Source organism: Leptonychotes weddellii, chromosome 6 (assembly GCF_054177405.1).
Source record: "Leptonychotes weddellii isolate Sample4059 chromosome 6, ASM5417740v2, whole genome shotgun sequence".
NCBI classification, from domain to species: Eukaryota; Metazoa; Chordata; class Mammalia; order Carnivora; family Phocidae; genus Leptonychotes; species Leptonychotes weddellii.
In genome coordinates, this window is record NC_138374.1 from 7,956,959 (window position 1) to 7,975,108 (window position 18,150).

Genomic DNA, 18,150 nt, shown 5'->3' on the forward strand with positions numbered 1-18,150 from the left:
GAAGAAGCCTGGTGCCGGCAACACGGTACCAGGGCACAGTTGTCTACACAAGCATGGAGGAAACGAAGACGAGGTAAGGCCCCAAGGCGCTCAGGCAACGCGGCCACCCGCCCTCACCACCAACACCCCCCCCCCCCCCCGCCCCGGCTGCGGCCTCGAGAATGCTGGACCAAGAGCTCTTGGGAGCCCCCGGCTCCTAGGATATTCCCCTAAAAGCAACCGAGGTGATAGGAGACTCTGGAATCAGTCCCCACAGATGTCCAGACGCTGCACCATGACGGTGCAGTTCCCTCCTCGCCCGCGCCGCGCCGGGTTATTGAGTAAAGCGCTTATAATATCATTAGCTGCGGTGAGTTACCGACTGCAACCCTACCCGTGGCAGAACCTCTCGCTACTTAACTCCTCGAAGGGCTCGTTAATGGGCTAATTGATTAGGAGTCGGCGGCGCAGCCGAGCAGGGGCAGGCGAGGGGGTGGAGGCTCGGGGCTGTGAGCCACGGCCCGGGAGGCCCGCGAGGGGCAGGTGCCGGCCTCCGTCACCGCATTAACCTCTTCAGGGCTCTGCGGCGGGGTCGAGACACATTACAAATGGTCAGCTTTAATCATGGTGTCAGCTCATTAACCCGGAAGGACCCGGCGCTGAAATACAATTTGTGCGTCCTCTGCGCGGCCGCGGCGCAGGCTCGGGGGCCACGTCGCAGCCTGTCCCGCGCGCTCCCGCTTGGTTGGGGGATAGAGGGGAGGTTCCTGGAAAGACACAGCCGACTCTCTCACCCGCCTGCAGCCTCTCCGCCTGCCTCAAGCACCCTGAGTGGGTGCTGTCTCACGGCCCGGGCCTTGGCTACCCCAAGGAAATGGGCCAACCCGGAGAGCAGAGCCTGCCACCCTCTGGGGAAGAAAGCGGAGTTGCGGGTGGGCATTGGTTGGACCCTTCCTAATTAGGAAATACTTGGTGCCGGCAACCTGGAACACGCCGGAGCATCCCATCTCTCTTCACTTTAATCCTCATGGCAAACCTGTGGTGCAGATCTTTACCCCCATTGTACAGGCCGGGAAACTGAGGCCCAGTGGAGAAAAGTGACCAGCCTGAGCAGAGTAAGCAAGATTGAAGCTCAAGGTTGTTCCACCGCCAATACCAGGCCCTTGGGAGGGGGCGAGGGATGGAGCAGGCTTTGGCACGGAGTTTGGGAAATGGCTGCGGGGAAGACTGTGAGGACTTCAGCAATCTCGCGACCAACGGGTCAGATGTATGGGTGGGGCCAAGGACCCACGGGGTTGGCCTCAGCTAGGCGGGGACCATGTGAGATGGGAGCCAGACCTCTGGGGTGGGCCTCAGAGAAGCAGCTAGGAGCAGCGAGGGACTGCCAGTGGGGAGGAGAGTGTGGCGGGGGCGGGGGGTGCTGAGGTTTGAGGACTGGTTTGAGGACTCAAAACTAGGAAACCACACAGCCCCGCGACCCCACGACCTTGCCCCATTCCTCACCCCAGGCTAGTTTGGGAAGTCAAAAGGAGCCATCTGGCCTCCCTCGTACTCCGTTTGCTCGCTAATTCCTCTCGCATTGACAGTCTGGTCTACAAAGAGATGCGCTACAATTGAGTCCTGCATAGCCTCCACACCCCGCACATCTTCAGACGCGCACGCATTAAGCCGCATGCACGCACTTGCATAAACGCTTACGCATTCGCACGCATTGAGTCAGCAAACGTTCGCTGAGCTCCGACTAGTGCGCGCGCACACACACACCCACACTCACTCACACTCTACCCTGAGCCAGGGAAGTGATGGTGGGCGCAGGACGGAGGCGGGGAGGCCATGGCAGAGACCAAGCAAGACTCCTGGCTCGGCAACCCGAAGGACTCTCCTCTGGGCTCTCCTCCGCAATTCTCAACTTGTCGCCGGCAGGGTCTCCTTCCCCTCGGGCACTGATAGCAGTCACACCGCAGGGGCCCGAAGGCCAAGACTCAATCTTCCCGCCATCCCTTTGGGGCATCCGGGGGTCCCCGAGACCTCACCCAGAGGGCAAGGCCCAGACGCCCTCTCCTGGGCCCAGCACAGCTATAAAACACACTCCCAGGAACCGTCAGCTCTAGGAACCACCACCCACAGACACCCCGTCTCTCTGTCCTCCAGTGTGGCAATCTTTCAACTCTGTACCACCTCCCGCCCCACCCGCCTAGTCTAGGGATAGCTCCGCCCCTCCCTACACCATTCAGATTAACAGCAGATACTCGGGAGTGTGGCCCCTCCTCATTTGGGGGATCGCCCCCTCCCTAGGAATTAGACACACCCGGGTTCCAAGGAATGATAAACTTTCCGAAACTGGAAGGACGCTTAAAGTTTAGGTCTCGAGATTATGCCGCTGCTCAATATTAAAGCGGCCCAGAGCAAACTTGCCGAGGAGCCTAATAAAAATTGATCCTCTCTGCTCTGCAGCAGTTGGGAAATAGGCTGGCTGAGCCGGGTAATAGTGGAAGAAGGCTCCCTCCGAAATGACAGATGAAGTCATAAACAAGTTTGATCTTGGAATCAAGCTTCGATAAATATTAAACACAGTCTGCCCCCCACCCTTTACGGGAGTGGATTATGATATATGGCGCGTCCAAACTTTAAAATAAGGAAATACCAGAGAAAATGATCTCAATAAATTTTCTAAGTATAAACGTTGATTATGTTTCGATTTTCATTCAAGGACCTCTGCTGTTCGTTCTTTGGTGCAAATGACATCTCGCAATAGGCTTTTGGGAAAAAGGGCTCCCTATTTGAAAAAGAGAGCCCCAGAGGTGTACAATTTATGTAATCTGCGGCTGGAAAATGAATTGTGTAATTTATTGGAAAACAGAAAGTCATGAAGATTGGATCAGCATAGCCGAGTCCCGACGCCACCCCCCACCCACATCCATCAAGTTCCAATTAACAGCCTAACCAGAGAGCTTTAATGGGTTTCCAATCTAGTGGCCTGATAGACTCATCAATTCCTCTGGGAGAAATTAAGAAAATCGACCGCCCCTTGGCGACGCAGTGTCATTCCTTTCTGCAACTATATGTCAAATTAAAAACACAATTAAAATTTAAACTGTTTCAATCAAAGGGTGCCCTGCAACCTATGTTTCACTTAATAGAACTTTGATGAAAATCTGATGCGTGCACTCCATCACCAAGGGGGGCGAGGGCGGCGAAGGAGCTCAGGAGAGAAGGGGATTCTTTCTATTTCTTTAAGACATTAGCGCTCGGGTGAGGCACACCAGGTGACTCCACCTCGCCTCTCCCGAGTAAGTGATGGGCGCAACGCGCTCTCCTTGGCGCTCATTCGCTCGCTCTACACCTCTACCCCAGCTCCTTTTCCTCTCCTTCCACCGCAAGCAGAAGGAATCCTTTTGGAATCCCGGCAACCCAGATTTGGGGCCTTTTCTCCCCGCAGGCGCATCGCCTGGAGCAGCAGCCCAGAAAGGGATCTGGGCGAGTACAACCAGTGTGCGCTGCCTGGAAACTCTCCACGGAGGCACGCAGCCTCCAGCCATCCCTTGCCTCAGGTCTCTGAAACTGCCCGATGCTCGAATAAAGGTCTACGGGACAGAGGCAGAAGGCTGGGAAGAAATCCGAGGAAATTAAATGGATCCCAGAGAGGGTTAAGGCTGCACTGCAGTGAGACCCTATTCCCCGGAAGCTGCCGCTCCCCACCCGAGGAGCCTTTAGGGTACTTCCACAGGAGCGGGGCACGCCGGGGGACAAGTGCACCCAAATCTCAACTCAAGATCCGGTCCGAGCACCAGTCAGGGCTCCAAAGTACCGCCGGCCTAGTTATCTTTGCGGCCTTTTCCTCTCTTTCGCCACCCCTCCTCAACGCCTCCCCCCCCCCAAGTTGTTTAGAGGTCAAAGGGTCAGCATCCGCCCAGCACACCTCTACTGGGCGCACGTGCACACACAGGCGTGCACACTTCCAGAAGCTTACGCAGGGACGCATGGACCACTGGCACCCCGAAGCCAGAGAGAGCCCGCAGTCAGGGCGAGGTGGTGGGGCAGAGAGTGGGCGGGAAGCCTGGAGGAGGAGCCTGGCGGATTTTCTCCGAAGGGCCACGTGTACATGCCCTGGCAGAAGTAGTCCCCTGAGCTTGACCAGCTGCGCTTCGGATCCTAAGAGGGGATTTCTGTGGTGCTCATGGTTCTTGCACCCTGTCTCTGTCTTGGCGACCCAGTTGAGAGATCTTTTCCTAGCTGCTTTGCGGAGTCTGGTTTTAGATCGCTAAAGGGGAGAGGCCCCCTGGATGGGTCGCTGGGCCGCGGGGCGTGGACAAACGCGAGAGGTGGGGCATAATGGAGTCTTGGAGGCGGGCAGTTAAGTCTGCACCCCACAGGGCCCCTCGAGGGAAACTGAGGTGTCCCCCACACACGCTGGGGATCATGGCCCGGCCCAGGAAGCCCCACAACGCGGGGCCTAGCCAAAGCTCCCAAAGGCCAAAGGCTGCTCGGCCCTCTGGGCCCCATTGCTCGTCCCTCCACCCCCATCGCCCAGGCCCTAGCTGGCCCGGCGTGCGCCTGCCTGCAGAAGAGAAAGCAAATCTCACCGACCTTGCCTTCTCCTCTTTTTCCCAGCTCTACCCTCGAGCGCGCGCTCTGGGAGCGAGGAGAGCGCTCTGGGGTTCTCTCCGCGAGGCCTCAGGCTCTGGCTGCCAACAGGACGTCCTGGCTCAGAATGAGCGCCCAGTGGCGGGGAGGGGGGGGCAGTTTATATCTGTCTTGCTGTTGTTTGATGTACACACACCCGCTCTATTTACTATCAAATAAAAGAAATACATCTGTGTTGTCAACAGAAACAGCTTGCGCGCTGACTCCGAAGTCTCCCAGGGCCCCGAGGCGATCCGGGGCACTCAGAGTGGCAGAGACCCACATTGTGGGGACCTGGGCTCCGAGTTAGGTCCCGGCCTATAGGAGTAATGGAAGTCCATGGTGGGGTGTTGACAGGCTCCACTAGTTTGTCGCAGGTGGGAGAGAAGGAATGCACGAGGCATTCCTGTTGGACTGATTTCAGGCTCAGTCTGTTCGTTGGACTGATTTCAGGCTCAGTCTGTTCGTTGGGATTCTACCCAGCTTGCCTTAGCCTGGGGCCATCAGAGAAAACCAGCTGCCCAGGGTCATCTCAAAGTGTGCCTGATTTTGTGTGTTAGCGATAGCTGTGATGCTAAACACATATGTGACCAGGTGTACTGCGGGCCCCTGGGTACGGGTCTGTTAAGGTCTGTCTAAAGTGTGTGTGTGTGTGGTGTGTGGTGAGTGTTTATGTCACACGTGAGTGGACCCTACATGTGGTTTGCTGGTGTGTCTATTTGGATGATGCAGGAAGGATTTAGCCAGAAAGACCTGTCATTTGCACTGACTTGAAGATTAATAGGGGGTGCAGATAGGGAAGGATCTGAAGTTAAGGTAGGTGGAAAGAAACTTAGGTTCTATGATGGGCGGGAAAGGAAGGTGAATGTATAAAATCTGGGGTATTGGTCCACTGTCCTAGGGTGGGGGACAGGGGCTGACATCCCACAATGGAATGTCCTGGAGGAATTGCATAGAGGCACCTTCACCCCTTCAGATAGCCAGCCCCCTCTGCTGCATGGTTCCAACAGCCCCTGGCAATCCCTGTGGAGGTGGGGGTGGGGAAGGGCATTCTTTGTAGGGGAAGATGACCCCAACCAGCTCTTGGGATGTGACAGTCCCACTGAGAGGTTTCTTGGGCTCTCCTGACACCAAGACCTCAGAAAGCCCTGCAGTAGAGCCTAGGATGCTTCCTTGTGAGCGGTGATGCTTGGTGCCCCCACACTCAGGCTCAATTCTTTCTCTTGCATTGTGAGAAATACTACCACCCCCACCAGACAGGAGGGAAGCGGAAGTTTCCCGCCTGGGCCAGCTTCTAGGCTCACACAGCCGCCAGTCCCTGGAGGCCTGGCGCCACCCTTCTCCCCTAGGGCAGGCACCGTGGCTCCACGGAGAAACATGCCGGTGCAGGGCAGTGGGGCTCCCCAATAGGAGGGAAAGGGAGGCCTCGGGGAGCAGGACAAAGAATAAACTGTGTGTGGGGGGAACCAGTTATTTCTTGACTTTGTATAGACTGGGTCAGTCAAGAACCGTTTTCTAGAATCCAAACACAAATAAAGAAGTATTTTCTTGGCGTTTGATAGCATCATGTTCTGGCTGTAAAATCTAAGGACATGTTTGCCATTGCAACATTATTTTTAATGAGCTGTTATTGGCCTGTCCCACAGTTAGTATTGCCAACAGTAAAAGGCATCACTATGTTTGCAGGTAACACAAGGAACAACATATTTTGACCCCGAATTTCTGTTTATTTTTCATTTACGACACATGCCCTCGTTTTTATTCCAAACCACAGGGAAATAAAGGGAGATCTATCTTCACTGAGGTTCAGGCTAAAATTGTGCCATAAATACGCATGCCAGTTTATTTGGGGGCAGTTTCCCATCAATAGAAAACGATACTCAACATTTCAGCCATAGTAGACTCAACTGTGTCGATTGGGTTTAGGAAACCTAGCAAAGCACTGAGAGAGGGAATGGGAGCGCGTGCAGGCGCTCCCCAGCGGACGCGCCGGGCGGTGTGCTCTTCGGAATCTTCACGGTCTACAGGTTCTTCATCTCCCCCTTCTGGCTCCCCAGCTTCGAACTTGCCCTGCCAGGAGTTGGGCGTACAGACCCCATGCTCTAAGGCAGGCAGCCAGGCGGTTGGCAAGGAGGGCCCAAGCACCTCCTTCCGCCGGCCGACTCGCGCTTCCCAGCGGCTCCCGGCGCCCCGCGCCTCCGCAGGCTGCCCACCAAGCTCATGGGAACCTCAACCGCTGCGCTTCCAGGCATGGGCCAGACGGACAGCAGACCAGAGAGGCCGCCCTGGAGGTGGTGGGCACCGGTGGACAGAAAAGGGCCTGGCTGGGAGGAGACAACGTCCTCTCAGTGGCCGCTGCCACAGTCTGGTGGTCTCTGTTCCCTGGCACTCGACGCACCGGGACCGCGCCCCTCCCCGAGCCGCCCCGAGAGCCACAGTTCCTCAAGGCCTGCGGATGCTTCCCGGTCCGGGAGCTGGTTGGCCTCCCTGGGTCTGCCCTCTCTCGATCTAGCTTCTCCCAGCGACACTCCGCGACCCGCCTCTGGCCACGGCTAAACGCTAAGTTCACTCCCTTTCTGCCCCCGACCCTAGATGCCACAGAGCCCAGCACACTCCAGGCCCGCTGACGAGCGCCCCGAAATGTCCTGCCCAGAAGCTCGCGGCTCTTGAAGGAACCGTGGCCTGGGAACGGAATGCGAGGCTGCAGCACTACGTTCGGAAATTTATCCGCCATCACTCAGCTCGCGGCTGCCGCTTCGCTCAATTTCTCAAACTAGATAAGCTTAGGTTCTCGCCCCTTCCGCCCCGCATTCTCCCCTGAGCGCAGGGCTTTGCAAGCCGCAAAAGACACTGGGGAGAGAGCAGCCCTGGTCGGGAACAAAGCCGCCTCTGTCTCTGCGGCCTCCTGGATTATGGGGATGTGCGTCCAGGTCCGACTCGGCGAGCGAGCGCAGAGGAGGCCAGAGAGCGAGGCAGAAAAGAGTTTCATAGACACCTGCTCTGCGGAAAACCGTCCGAAGTTACACACTCTGGCAACACGAAAGGCTTCACTTTTCTTTTCTTTTTAATTAATTCAATTTCACGACAACATTAAATGTAACAATATTTTGTGGGCTTTTTTCTCTTTTTCTTAAAAAGGGACTGAACCCGGGCAGTGACGAGGGAGATGGGGGGTGGGGAGAACGACAAGCTATCGCAGAACAACAGGTGTAGCCAACACCGACAGAAAGAAAACAGATTGGGTGGCAGAGCGAGGAGCCCTGTGGAGTTGAGGGTGAACTTTACAAGAAATCTGTACATATATCAAATAAGTTAAAATTCTCCTAAATTGATTGTCCTTCACTTAAAGCGCTCCAGTATGCCTGCCTATCTTACTCCTTTGAGCTGTGCTACCTATCCTTGTTTCTTTCCTCCCCCCCTTCCCTCTTCTTAATTTTCTCCTCCCAAACGAATGACCAGGATTACACAGTGAAAACGTCTGCTTTTCTCCGTGGAGAAAGAGGCAGGGCTCTCAGGAAATTTTGTACAATATTGCACAGGTCAAAAGTACAACAGTTACTGCAGAACAAAAAGGGGGAGAGAAAAAAGACAGATTTTTTTTTTTAATATTGAAACCACTCTCTCAAAACAGGGAACAAAGCAATAATAGTAATAATAATAATTTACCAACAAATGAAATCCCCAAAATAAATGCTACTAATAAATAAGACCACTCACACCGGGCCAGATGTGGAGTTGTTTCAATAATCAGAAGTCTAATTTGGGGCTGTCTTATCTTTTCCTTTTAAACACTTAGAGAATTCTTCAGTCACAAAGCAGGACAGATGAAGAGGTCAACCGCGACACACCTCTGCGGGAAAAGCGGCCTGAGTCGGGGTTCCTACCAGAGGCTTCTCAGATTCTGAAAATTGGGGAGGATAACTAGGGCTGGAGAGGGAGAACCACACTCAGAAATCCAGGAATAAAAGTAGGATAATGTGAATTATCTCCTTCACTCTCTCTCTCTCTGGACTTCTGAAAACAGTTCTATAGAAAATGAATAAACTAGAGGAGTTTAGGTTTTTGCGGCTTATTTCTCTTCTATAAAAATAAAACCAAAAAGCCACAGCGCAATGCAAATTTGGGGGGAGGGGGGAAGAGTTGCACCTTTTACAAAAGCTTTCAGACGAAGTATTTGACCCGGGAATTTTGTCTTTTCCCTGCTCTTTCTTAAGAGAACCAAAACCAAGAGTAAGAGGGGAAGCGCCTCAAATCCGTTAGGGGTGAATTGCACGAAAATGCGTTGCAAATACTTACAAAACGCTACCGATTGGGGGAGGGGAGGCCGGGGCGGCGCGCCGAAGCCCCGGTTCCCGAAGGCCGCTGGACGTCTTGGCGCCCTCGGCCCGGCCCAGTCTCCTCCGGGATCTGGGAAGGCGGCCGGGCGCTCCCTCCCCCTCCCCTGTCGGGCCTCAGACGGGCCGTAGCAGCGGCACAGATGAGACCACCGGGTGCGAGTAGTACACGGGGTGCGGGAAGGTGAGCAGCGGCTGGCTGACAGGCACCGGGGCCCCCGCGGCCGCGGCCGCGGCGCCCTCGGCCGCCGAGTTCTCGTGGTAGAGGATGGGCACCCGCACGATGCGCTGCGCCGCGGCGTGGCTCAGGTTGGCCGCCTCCAGCTCGGCCGCCAGCTGCCGCTTCCACTTGTTGCGGCGGTTCTGGAACCAGATCTTGACCTGCGTCTCGGTGAGGTGCAGCGACGCGGCCAGGCCGGCGCGCTCCGAGCTGCTCAGGTAGCGCTTCATGTCGAAAGTGGACTCGAGCTGGAAGACCTGGCTGCGCGAGAAGACCGTGCGCGTCTTCTTTTTGCGGCACGCGGGCTTCTTCTCGGGGCTTTCGGCGCCCTTCTTCCAGTCCTCCGCGCCCGGCGTCGCCCCCGCCGCCCCCACGCTCGCCCCGGCTGCTCCCGCCGCTGCCTCGCCCTCCTTCTTGCTTTCCTCCGAGTCGCTCTCCTCCAAAATGATCTCGTCCGGGCTCTTGGAGTCCAGCTCTTTGTGGTCGGGGTCGGCTTTGAGCAGTGGCTCGGGGGAGTCGCGATCTGTTCCCGAGGCGGGGGAGGAGTCCCGCAGGAGCGCCTTCTCCGAAGCTGGGGAGAGACAGACAGACGGACGCACACACACGCACACGGACACAGCCTTCAGCGAGGCCTGGCGCCTGGGGGCCGAAGGCTCGATCCGCACTGGCCTCTGGGCCCCAGGCCTCGAGGCCTCAGCGTTCCCACGGGCCTCCTTCCTGGCTGGGCCAGGGTGGGGACTCCGCGTCCTGGGATCCCCTTCCTCCCGAGGGCAGGCGAGAGACCCGGACGGTGGCAGAGCGGCCACTTCCTTTCTTTCCCTCAGATCTCCCGCCAGGGGCCCACGGAGAGATTCGCCTCTGGCCTGGGCCTACCGGGTCAGTGCCTCCATCCAGGCCCAGTCCCCGGTCCCAGCCGGCCGAAGCCTCCCCATTCATACCCCAGGCCACTTTTCCCGGGAAGCGCCAATCCCACCTCCTTTTCTCACCAAGTGGGATTGGATTCCCGGGCAGCGCAACCGAGCGCGCGGGCAGTAGATATAAGCCAGGGGCCGGAGGAAGTTGGCCAAACAGCGGGTCGGAGGGCGCGGGGGTCTCAGGGTTGAGATGGGAGGCGGCGCGGGACGGGCATGGTACTGGCGCGCGGGGAGGACAACGAAAGTTCAAAGAGAGGTCGGTACCTTCAGGTCGCGAGAGGTGGCCGCCGGCGGGGGTCAAGGTGTAGGGGTACCACCAGGCCGGGGAGCGCTCCAGGTAGTGCGCGGGCAGGGCAAACCTCTGCGCCGGGATCTCAAAGCGGGGGAAAGCCAGGTCGCCCACCTGCGAGAGCGCGAAGCCCGCGGCGCCCTCCAGAGCCCCCTTGGCCGCCGCGGCGGCGGCAGCGGCGGCGGCGGCGGCGGCGGAGGCCGGCGCGAAGAGCGTCCGTGGGGGCGGCTGCGGCTTAGGCGGCGGCCGGTGGTGGTCTCCGTTGAGCAGGTTCTTGATGGAGAACGGGGACTCCTTGGGCGCGGGAGGTGGGGGCGGCGGCGGCGGGGGCTGCGCGCTAGCGGTGCCAGGGGCGTCCGGCCCGGGCTCCGGCATGGTCCCCTCTCCTCCGGGTCCCGGGGAGGGAGGGATCGGGACAGGCGGGCGGCCGGGCGAGCAGGCGGGCGGCCGGAAATCAGACCATAAACGGAACTCAACTACGGGGCGCAAAGTCGGGGGCCGCCCCGGGCGCAAATCCAGCGGCGCGAGGGCGGGGTGAGGACCCGGCCGGGGTGGGCTCGCATGTGGGAGGGGTGCTGAGGGGCGGGGAGCGGCCCAGCCGCGGCACCGAGGGAGCGAGGCGGCTCGGCGGCGGCTGCAGCTCCCGGGGAGGAGGCGGCAGGAGCAGTCCCCGGCTTGGGGCTGCGTCAATCCGGCGCCGGATGCTAATGATGAAATCAAAATGTCATCCAAGTTAAATGCGGGGAGTATACGGCGATTGGGCGCGTACAATGGCAAATGGGATTAGGCAGGCGAAGGCGCAGCCGAGCCCGGGCCCCGCAGCCGCCTCCGCCACCGCCCCCTCCTCGCCTTCGCTCGGATTTTGGCGCTTTGGCTTCGGGCTATAAGAGCCTGCCTGTTATTGGCTTTATATAGTCCAATTAGGCAGCAAATGAGGACAAGCCTATTAGCACAAAAGGATATTGGCTCCCGCTAAAGAGGCACTCGGAGCGTTCCGGCGAGCGCAGGAGGCGAGCGAGGGACGCAGAGCCGGCGGCGCCCCCCGGCCGGAGCGCACTGACAGCCAAGGCGCCGGGAGCCCGCGCCTTCCTCTCCCCCCTGCAGTTCGGGGACCCGCTTCCAGCCGCCAGGCCTGCGGGAGGGGGAAGGGGCGGGCCTGGCCCGCCCGGGTCACCTCGGGGTTATCCGCGCTCGCAGCTGCCGATCCCCCGCCCCCAGGGGCTTGACAGGGTCCCGCCGCCCCCACGCTGCTGGAGAGCCACGCAGCCCCGGCCCAGGAGGCAGGACGCAACCTCCCGCCCGCGGCGAAGTCAGCACTTTCCTACCCTTTGGGGTCCGGCGGCCTCAGCATGTTCCCCAAAGCCCGCTGAGGGCGCGGCCACGAAGAGGGGGATTTAGGTTCCGTCTAATCGATAGGAAGGGACTCGGGGTGTAAGTACTTGCACTGCGTCAGCGGGCCAGAATCAGCGTGGCCTTGGCCTTTGGCCCTGGGAAACCGAAGAGTGAGTCTTTCCTCTGGAGCAGGAGTGGGTGTGCGTCTCGGCGCACCCGCCTGTGCGCGCAAAATGGGCTAACGCCCACGCGTCACTTGCTGGGGCTGCTAAGGCGGCAGCGTCGCGGCACCGACGGCTACGCTCAGAAGGGCGCTCTTCTCGGGCCGGCTCGCGGCCCCGCAGGCAGCGAAGACAGCGCTTCCTCCTGGGAAGTCTCTCCTGCCAGCGTTTGGAGCTGCCTAAAGCTTTCAGAGGGGCAAGGAGAACCGAAGGCACAGCGGCGGGACCTTCCTCGGCGGTGGCCCGTGGCAGCGGCACGGCAGCATGTCCCCCAGGGCTGTCAAGTCCCTAGAGAACCCTGCTGGGCCTCTGAGGGACAGCTGGGCGGAAGGTCACTCTACTTTCTCGGCTTTAAAAAGCAGCTCCCCAGGTTGCACAAGAAGCCCATACGGCAGGCATTTAAGACTCTAGATTTAAGCATCACATAAAGTAGGATTGCTTGTGGGGTCCCTTCCCGAGAGACAGCTCCCTGGTCAGAGTAAGGCGGCAAAGTGGCCATCACTCTTCTCCACCCATTGTGAACTTCCATACACCCAAGGTCTTTTCATGGCCCCTTCGCTTCCCCATTGACTTTTTTTCCCCGGTTAGATCCATCCCTCCGCTAAGTCAAGGCTGTCCTGCATTGGCAGGTGCAACCGCTTCGGTTCCCCAGTAGAGAAGTGCGTATGTATTATTTTCTGATCCGGGTCTTCAGACCGTCCCCTTCCCCCCTCCCCAAATCTCGATGGGCGCATTTAATGCTTCTTTCAGCAAACATTCATCTACAGTAGTGAACCCTATTTTTGCTTTGGGAACCTGGAAGCATTGTAAATGGTGCTTCCATAAACAATCATTATTTTCATTATTATTACTCCCTTGAGTTTGTATAGAGCTTTAATGGAGTGCAAAACGCCAAAGCCTCCGAAATCTGAGTTTGAAATCAATCACCTCCCTGAGACTCAAGCAGGGTGGGTCTCACACTTGGGTTTTATAGATGGAACAGGTCTCCCGGAGAGGAGACTGGGCCAAGGTCATCCAATCGGTGCTGGACACCCAGAAGTCATTTTCTCCTCAATTCAGAAATAGCTCGATGCGCGCGGGTCTACGCAGGTTGGGTGGGCTCAGCCGGGACCCGCCTGCCACGCGGCGGAGGCTGTGAGAGAGAGGCCCCTGCGTGTGTTCGCGCGTGCTGTGGGAGCTCTCCTGTCCGGAGCGGACGCGTGCAAAGTTGGCTAAACTTCTGACTCGTGGATACCGCCTTTAAACTGAGACAAGCAGAAAAGCTGCTCATTTCTCGGGAAAAAGCAGCAGCCGGCAGACGTCGCTGCAAAGTGCTGGCTGGGGAAGTGGGTTTTTGGCTGATCCGCAAATTGAGGACTAGACCCAGATGGCAAGGGGTTCAGGCTGGCAGGAGAAGAGTCCCGGACAGCCGCCCCCGCCCCCGGTGGCGCCGCTACCCGAACCTCACTCTCTCTTGTCTTCCCAAGTTCTCCCGGTGTCTCCCCTCCCAGGGGGCGCGCAGGTGCGCTGCTGTGCGTGCGTGTGTGTGTGTGTGTGTGTGCGTGTGTTGACCAGAAAGAGGAGTTTCTCGGGTGTCAGCACCCTCGGCCCATACCCTGAGTTTCAGGGATGCTGGGCTTCCTGCACAGAGTAAATCTTTCCTTTCCGCTGCCAGAAAGCTCGTGGTTGTGGGGCCCCTGGCGCGGACACAGCCCTTTACTCGCCCTCTGACAAGGGGTGTGGCTTCTGCTTACTCACGCCCAGGACTCCATTCCACGGCAGGCAAACAGCGCCCTCTATGGGACATCGTCTAAACCAAACCTGCAGGCTCGGCGGGAGAAACCACAGTCCCGGCGAAAAGCATTTAAAAGCCATCGCTGTTTTACCCTTCCGGGCCAGGCTGGAGAACAAAAGCATTTTTTCTCTGGGTTCCTGAAGAAGCAGAGACTGAAGTCGATTGCAGATCACTGCTGATCTTTACCTGGCCACCATAGGAAGTGGTCTCACCTGCCTCCCACCCTCCTCTCCTCTTTTCCTGCCTCTGTTTTAGGGCCCATTTTCTGTTCCTGCTAGTAACTGATCCCTGAGGTGCCCATCCTGACTGCAAGCTCGCTGGGAGCCCCTGGAAGGGCCAGTGGTGCTCAGTAAGCACTTGTGTTCATGTCTGAATGCCTGAGTGAATGAGTGAATGAATGACTGAGTGAATTCACAGTTCCCATTTCAGAGGATTTGTCCAGTTGATTATGGTTCTTCAGGTAGCCTGATCCTATCCAATAGCATTTTTCAAAAAATTTAATGAGAACCCGAGGTCCTCTGGTAACACGTTTTACAAAATCTAAAGGAGCCCCAGGGATGGGACTACTGGAGGCGACATTCATAGGCTGATCCTGGGTAGATGGGCTGTTTAGAATGGGGTCTCTGCAGCACAGTGGGACAAGGGCAGAGGGGGCCTGGAGAATGCTAGTAAATTAGCACCCAACTTTTACAAAAGAGAATGAGGCCTGGCAAAGGAGTGTTTAGAATGGTGTTCTCACCTGCCTCCCTGTCCATCCCCCCTCCCATGACCACCACACACACAAAACAGCTGTACACACACGCACACTTACAAGTCAGTAAGTAGTGAGCTCTACCAGGGGAGGGGAGCATTTCCATATTCTTCCGAACTTCACCTGCTTTCCTCCACAGGGTCCTCCTTGGATGTACAGCTTCCTGGGAGAGCCCACCTGCTTACCCATGGAGTGGGGGGGGGTCTGCTCAGACTTTTAGCCAAGGCTGCCAAGCTCCCAGGCATGGAGGCTCCCCACACAGCGGGCACAGGCCCTGACGACCACACTTTATCACTTAACTCTTCTCACCAAGCAGGTCCTTGATTTGCAGGCAGAACAGATAAAAGTCTGGAGTTACGATCTTGGGGAAACTGTGCCCCAGCCTGCATGTGTTTTGGCCCTCTTTACTGGAAAGTTCTCTCATCTGTTCCAGGGCTGCCAGGAATGCTGCCAAAGAGCCCTCCCTTTGGCTAACGATTGTGACTCTGAGATGGGTCACATCTGCATCCTGAGTCAAGTATAATTTCCTTAGAGTGACTGAATGTCTAGTCCTTTCCCAAGAGTTAAGGGTGATAATTACAGGGATGTAATACCAGCTAACAGTCATTGAGTCCCCACTATATGGCTGGCAGGCACTATAACCTGGGGAGGTGGGTGCTATTATTATTCCTCTTTGACAGATAAGGAAACTGGGACACAGAGAGTGTGACAAAGGCAAGGTAGAGAGAGTCCTAAAGGATAACGAGCCTCAGGGCGTTGTTATAAGGACAGTGCAGGCCTTACAGCAAAAGGGCTATGTAAGCGATGGCTCTCTCTGGTCGATGGTATCCTTTACTCAGTTTTTAGGATGAGCCCAGAATGGGCCAGAAATCCATTCTTATGGGGTTTCTCCCAGAAAGCTAGAAGTCTTACAAGGGAGAGATAACCCCAGGAATTGATGCCTTGCCTCAAGGGGGCCTTACTCTGCTATCAAGGAGCAAGCTAGCTGTCCCATCCCTGACCCCCTTTCTCTTCTTAGTTCCCTTGTCTTCTTAAAAAAGCCTTTCTCATGATCACAGGGTCCTGGGATCAAGCCCCACATCGGGCTCCCTGCTCAGCAGGGAGTCTGCTTCTCCCTCCGCCTCTCCCCCCACTCCCCCCACTTGTGCTCTCTCTCTCTCTCAAGTAAATAAATAAAATCTTTAAAAAAAAAAAAGCCTCTCTCCCCAAACAATAATTTCTCACATGTTCTCATTAGGGGAAAACAAATGCTTTGTGTGTGTGTGTGTGTGTGTGCATTTTGCTGTACCATATCCTACTATTTGTAAGTGTCTGGATATTTTGTGGGCTCCAGCTAATAATTTGCTGTGACCTTTGACAAGACTCTGAACTTCTCTGTGTCCCAGCCTCTCTATCTGAAAAGCAATGGGGCGCACCAAAATGACTCTATTAGGAAAACAAGGCAGGGCACCCCTTGTGTCTTAGAAGAAGATACTCATTGTAGAAAAGGCTTCACAAGCTATCAGACCCCACCCTTGGGTCTTCCCCACTCCCCGGTCTGGCCCTCTGAGAACACTCATGCTCTCCACACCTCTGCTCGGGGTGGGGGCGGGGAGGCTGCCATCCCTGATGTTGCATAAGGCCCCACTGTGGACACAGCCACTGTTACTTGGTTTCTCCCACATTGCTGAGACAGGCTGGGATTTCCAAAGCAAGTCTCGATAGATACTAAGAATATCACCATAATGTTTCCAGTCAATGTTTGTTGAGTACCTAATACGAGCCAGACTCTGTTCTAGGTACTTGAGATGCCTCAGTGAACAAAACAAAGCTCCCTGTCCTTGGGGAGCTTACATTCTAGTAGGGGGAGTAAGTAAATCATAATATGTTAGGGGATGATAACTATCATGGGAAAAACTTAAAGGGGAACAGGGCACTGAGGTGGGGGAGGGGGATGTTGTAGCATCAAGTCAGGCGGTCAGATGAGGCTGCCTGAGAAGGAAGGGTTTAAGCAAAGACTCTGAGGAGGTGGGGTATTAGGCTGAATGTTCCAAACAGAAGGAAGTGCTTAAGGGCTCGAGGCAGAAGGAGGCCTGTTATGTTCAAGGAGCTGCACGGTGGTGTGACCAAAGGCAACATAGAAGGTGAGTTGGGAGACGTCAGAGTTGCTGAACACATGGGCCTCTGGAGGCCTTCTTAGGAATTTTGTCTTTATTCTGAGCAAAATAGGAGGACCACCACAGAGTTGTAGGTTTTAAAAAATCAGCTTTTGGGGCACCTGGGTGGCTCAGTGGGTGAAGCATCTGATTTGATTTCAGCTCAGGTCATGATCTTAGGGTCGTGAGATTGAGCCCCATGTCAGACTCCACACTGGGCATGGAACTTGGTTAAGAATCTCTCTCTCACCCTCTCCCTCTCCGCCCCTCGCAAATCAACTTTTTTGTGCGCAAAGAAATGCACACATTCTAAGAATATGGTTAGATGAACTTTGACAAACGAATTCAGTCTGGTGGTATGGTGTGGTCACGGGAGGCTTCCTGGAGGAGGTGTTCGGCTACAGTCTATGTTATCAGGTAGAGAAGAGAAAAGGACAAAGAGGCAGAGGACACAGCCAGGACATGGCCATGGAGGTTGGAAAAGGGCTTCGCGTGCTGGGCAGGGAGCACAGAAGGCTGGAGGGGCAGGCTGACACGTGACAAAGGAAGCTGTTTCCCTTTCATGGGCCCTTGACTTCCTGCGTCAAAATCAATAAGAGTCTGCCAAACCCAGCGAATCACATGGTGGTGGTGAGTCGGGGGCTCAGGATTCTGCCATTTCTGTTTGCTGGGGTAGGCAGACTTCTCGAATGATCTGTATTTTCATTTCCTAGGGCTGCTCTAAGAGAGGGCCACAAACTAGGGGGCTCCAGAAATGTATTCTTTCATGATTCTGGAGCCTATAAATGTGAAATCCGGGAGTTGGCGGAACCATGCTACCTGTGAGGTTCTAGAGAAGAATCTGTTCTGGGGAGGAATGCCTCTCTCCTAGTGCCTGGTGGCATCAGGCAGTCCTTGTCTTTCCTTCGTCTGTAGCTTTATAGCTCTAATTTCTGCCTCTGTTTTTACATGGCCGTCTTCCCCCTCCGTGTGTCCCTGTGTCTTTTTACATGGTCTTATTAGGACAACAGTCCTTGGATTTAGGGCCCACTCTAACCCGATATCATCTAATTTAACTTGATTTATATCTTACACCTGCAAAGACCTTATTTCCAAATAAGGTCACATTCACAAGTACTGGGAGTTAGGACTCCAACATATATATTTTTGGGGGACACCACAGCCCCCAGTGATCCCTGCCTCTTAGCATTCACGACCTTGTGTGATGCCCTCTTCTTGAGTGTGCGCTGGGCCTAGTAACTTGATTCTAACCAAGAGAAGACAGCGAAGATGAAGAATGTCACTTCCGTGAATAGGTAACCTCTGTCTTATCAACTAACTAAATCTATTGCCTTCTCAGCTTACATGCTTTGATGAACGAAGGGCAGCCTCTTGAAGAGGTAGGCAATGGGGAGCCATGGAAGGATTTTCAACAGGAAGCAAGAGGATATGATCAGGTTTAAGTTCTGGAAAGGTCACTTGAATAAGTTGAAGGATTTGTCAGAAGAGGAAGGGACAGAAAGCTGGGAAGTCCAGGATCAAGGTACCAGCGGATTTGGTGTCTGGTGAGAGCCCTCTTCTTTGTTGGCAGAAGGCACG

At 55.9% G+C, this 18,150-nt stretch overlaps 1 protein-coding gene across 1 annotated transcript; it reads right to left on the reverse strand.

Moving 5' to 3' along the window:
• Nucleotides 1-9,053: 9,053 nt before the first annotated feature.
• Nucleotides 9,054-10,734, reverse strand: HMX3 (H6 family homeobox 3). Its single transcript, XM_006734114.2, has 2 exons — nucleotides 10,335-10,734; nucleotides 9,054-9,727 (listed from the first exon to the last, which is right to left on the reverse strand). Exons 1-2 carry the CDS (start codon nucleotides 10,732-10,734, stop codon nucleotides 9,054-9,056), a joined length of 1,074 nt encoding a protein of 357 aa, XP_006734177.2.
• Between the last annotated feature and the right edge of the window lie 7,416 nt (nucleotides 10,735-18,150).

Excerpts from the sequence above, each read along its gene's own strand:
- HMX3 (XM_006734114.2), bottom strand. The coding sequence starts at position 10,734 with ATGCCGGAGCCCGGGCCGGACGCCCCTGGCACCGCTAGCGCGCAGCCC. Across the intron at positions 9,728-10,334 it reads CCACCTCTCGCGACCTGAAG|CTTCGGAGAAGGCGCTCCTG; the intron begins GTACCGACCTCT and ends GTCTCTCCCCAG.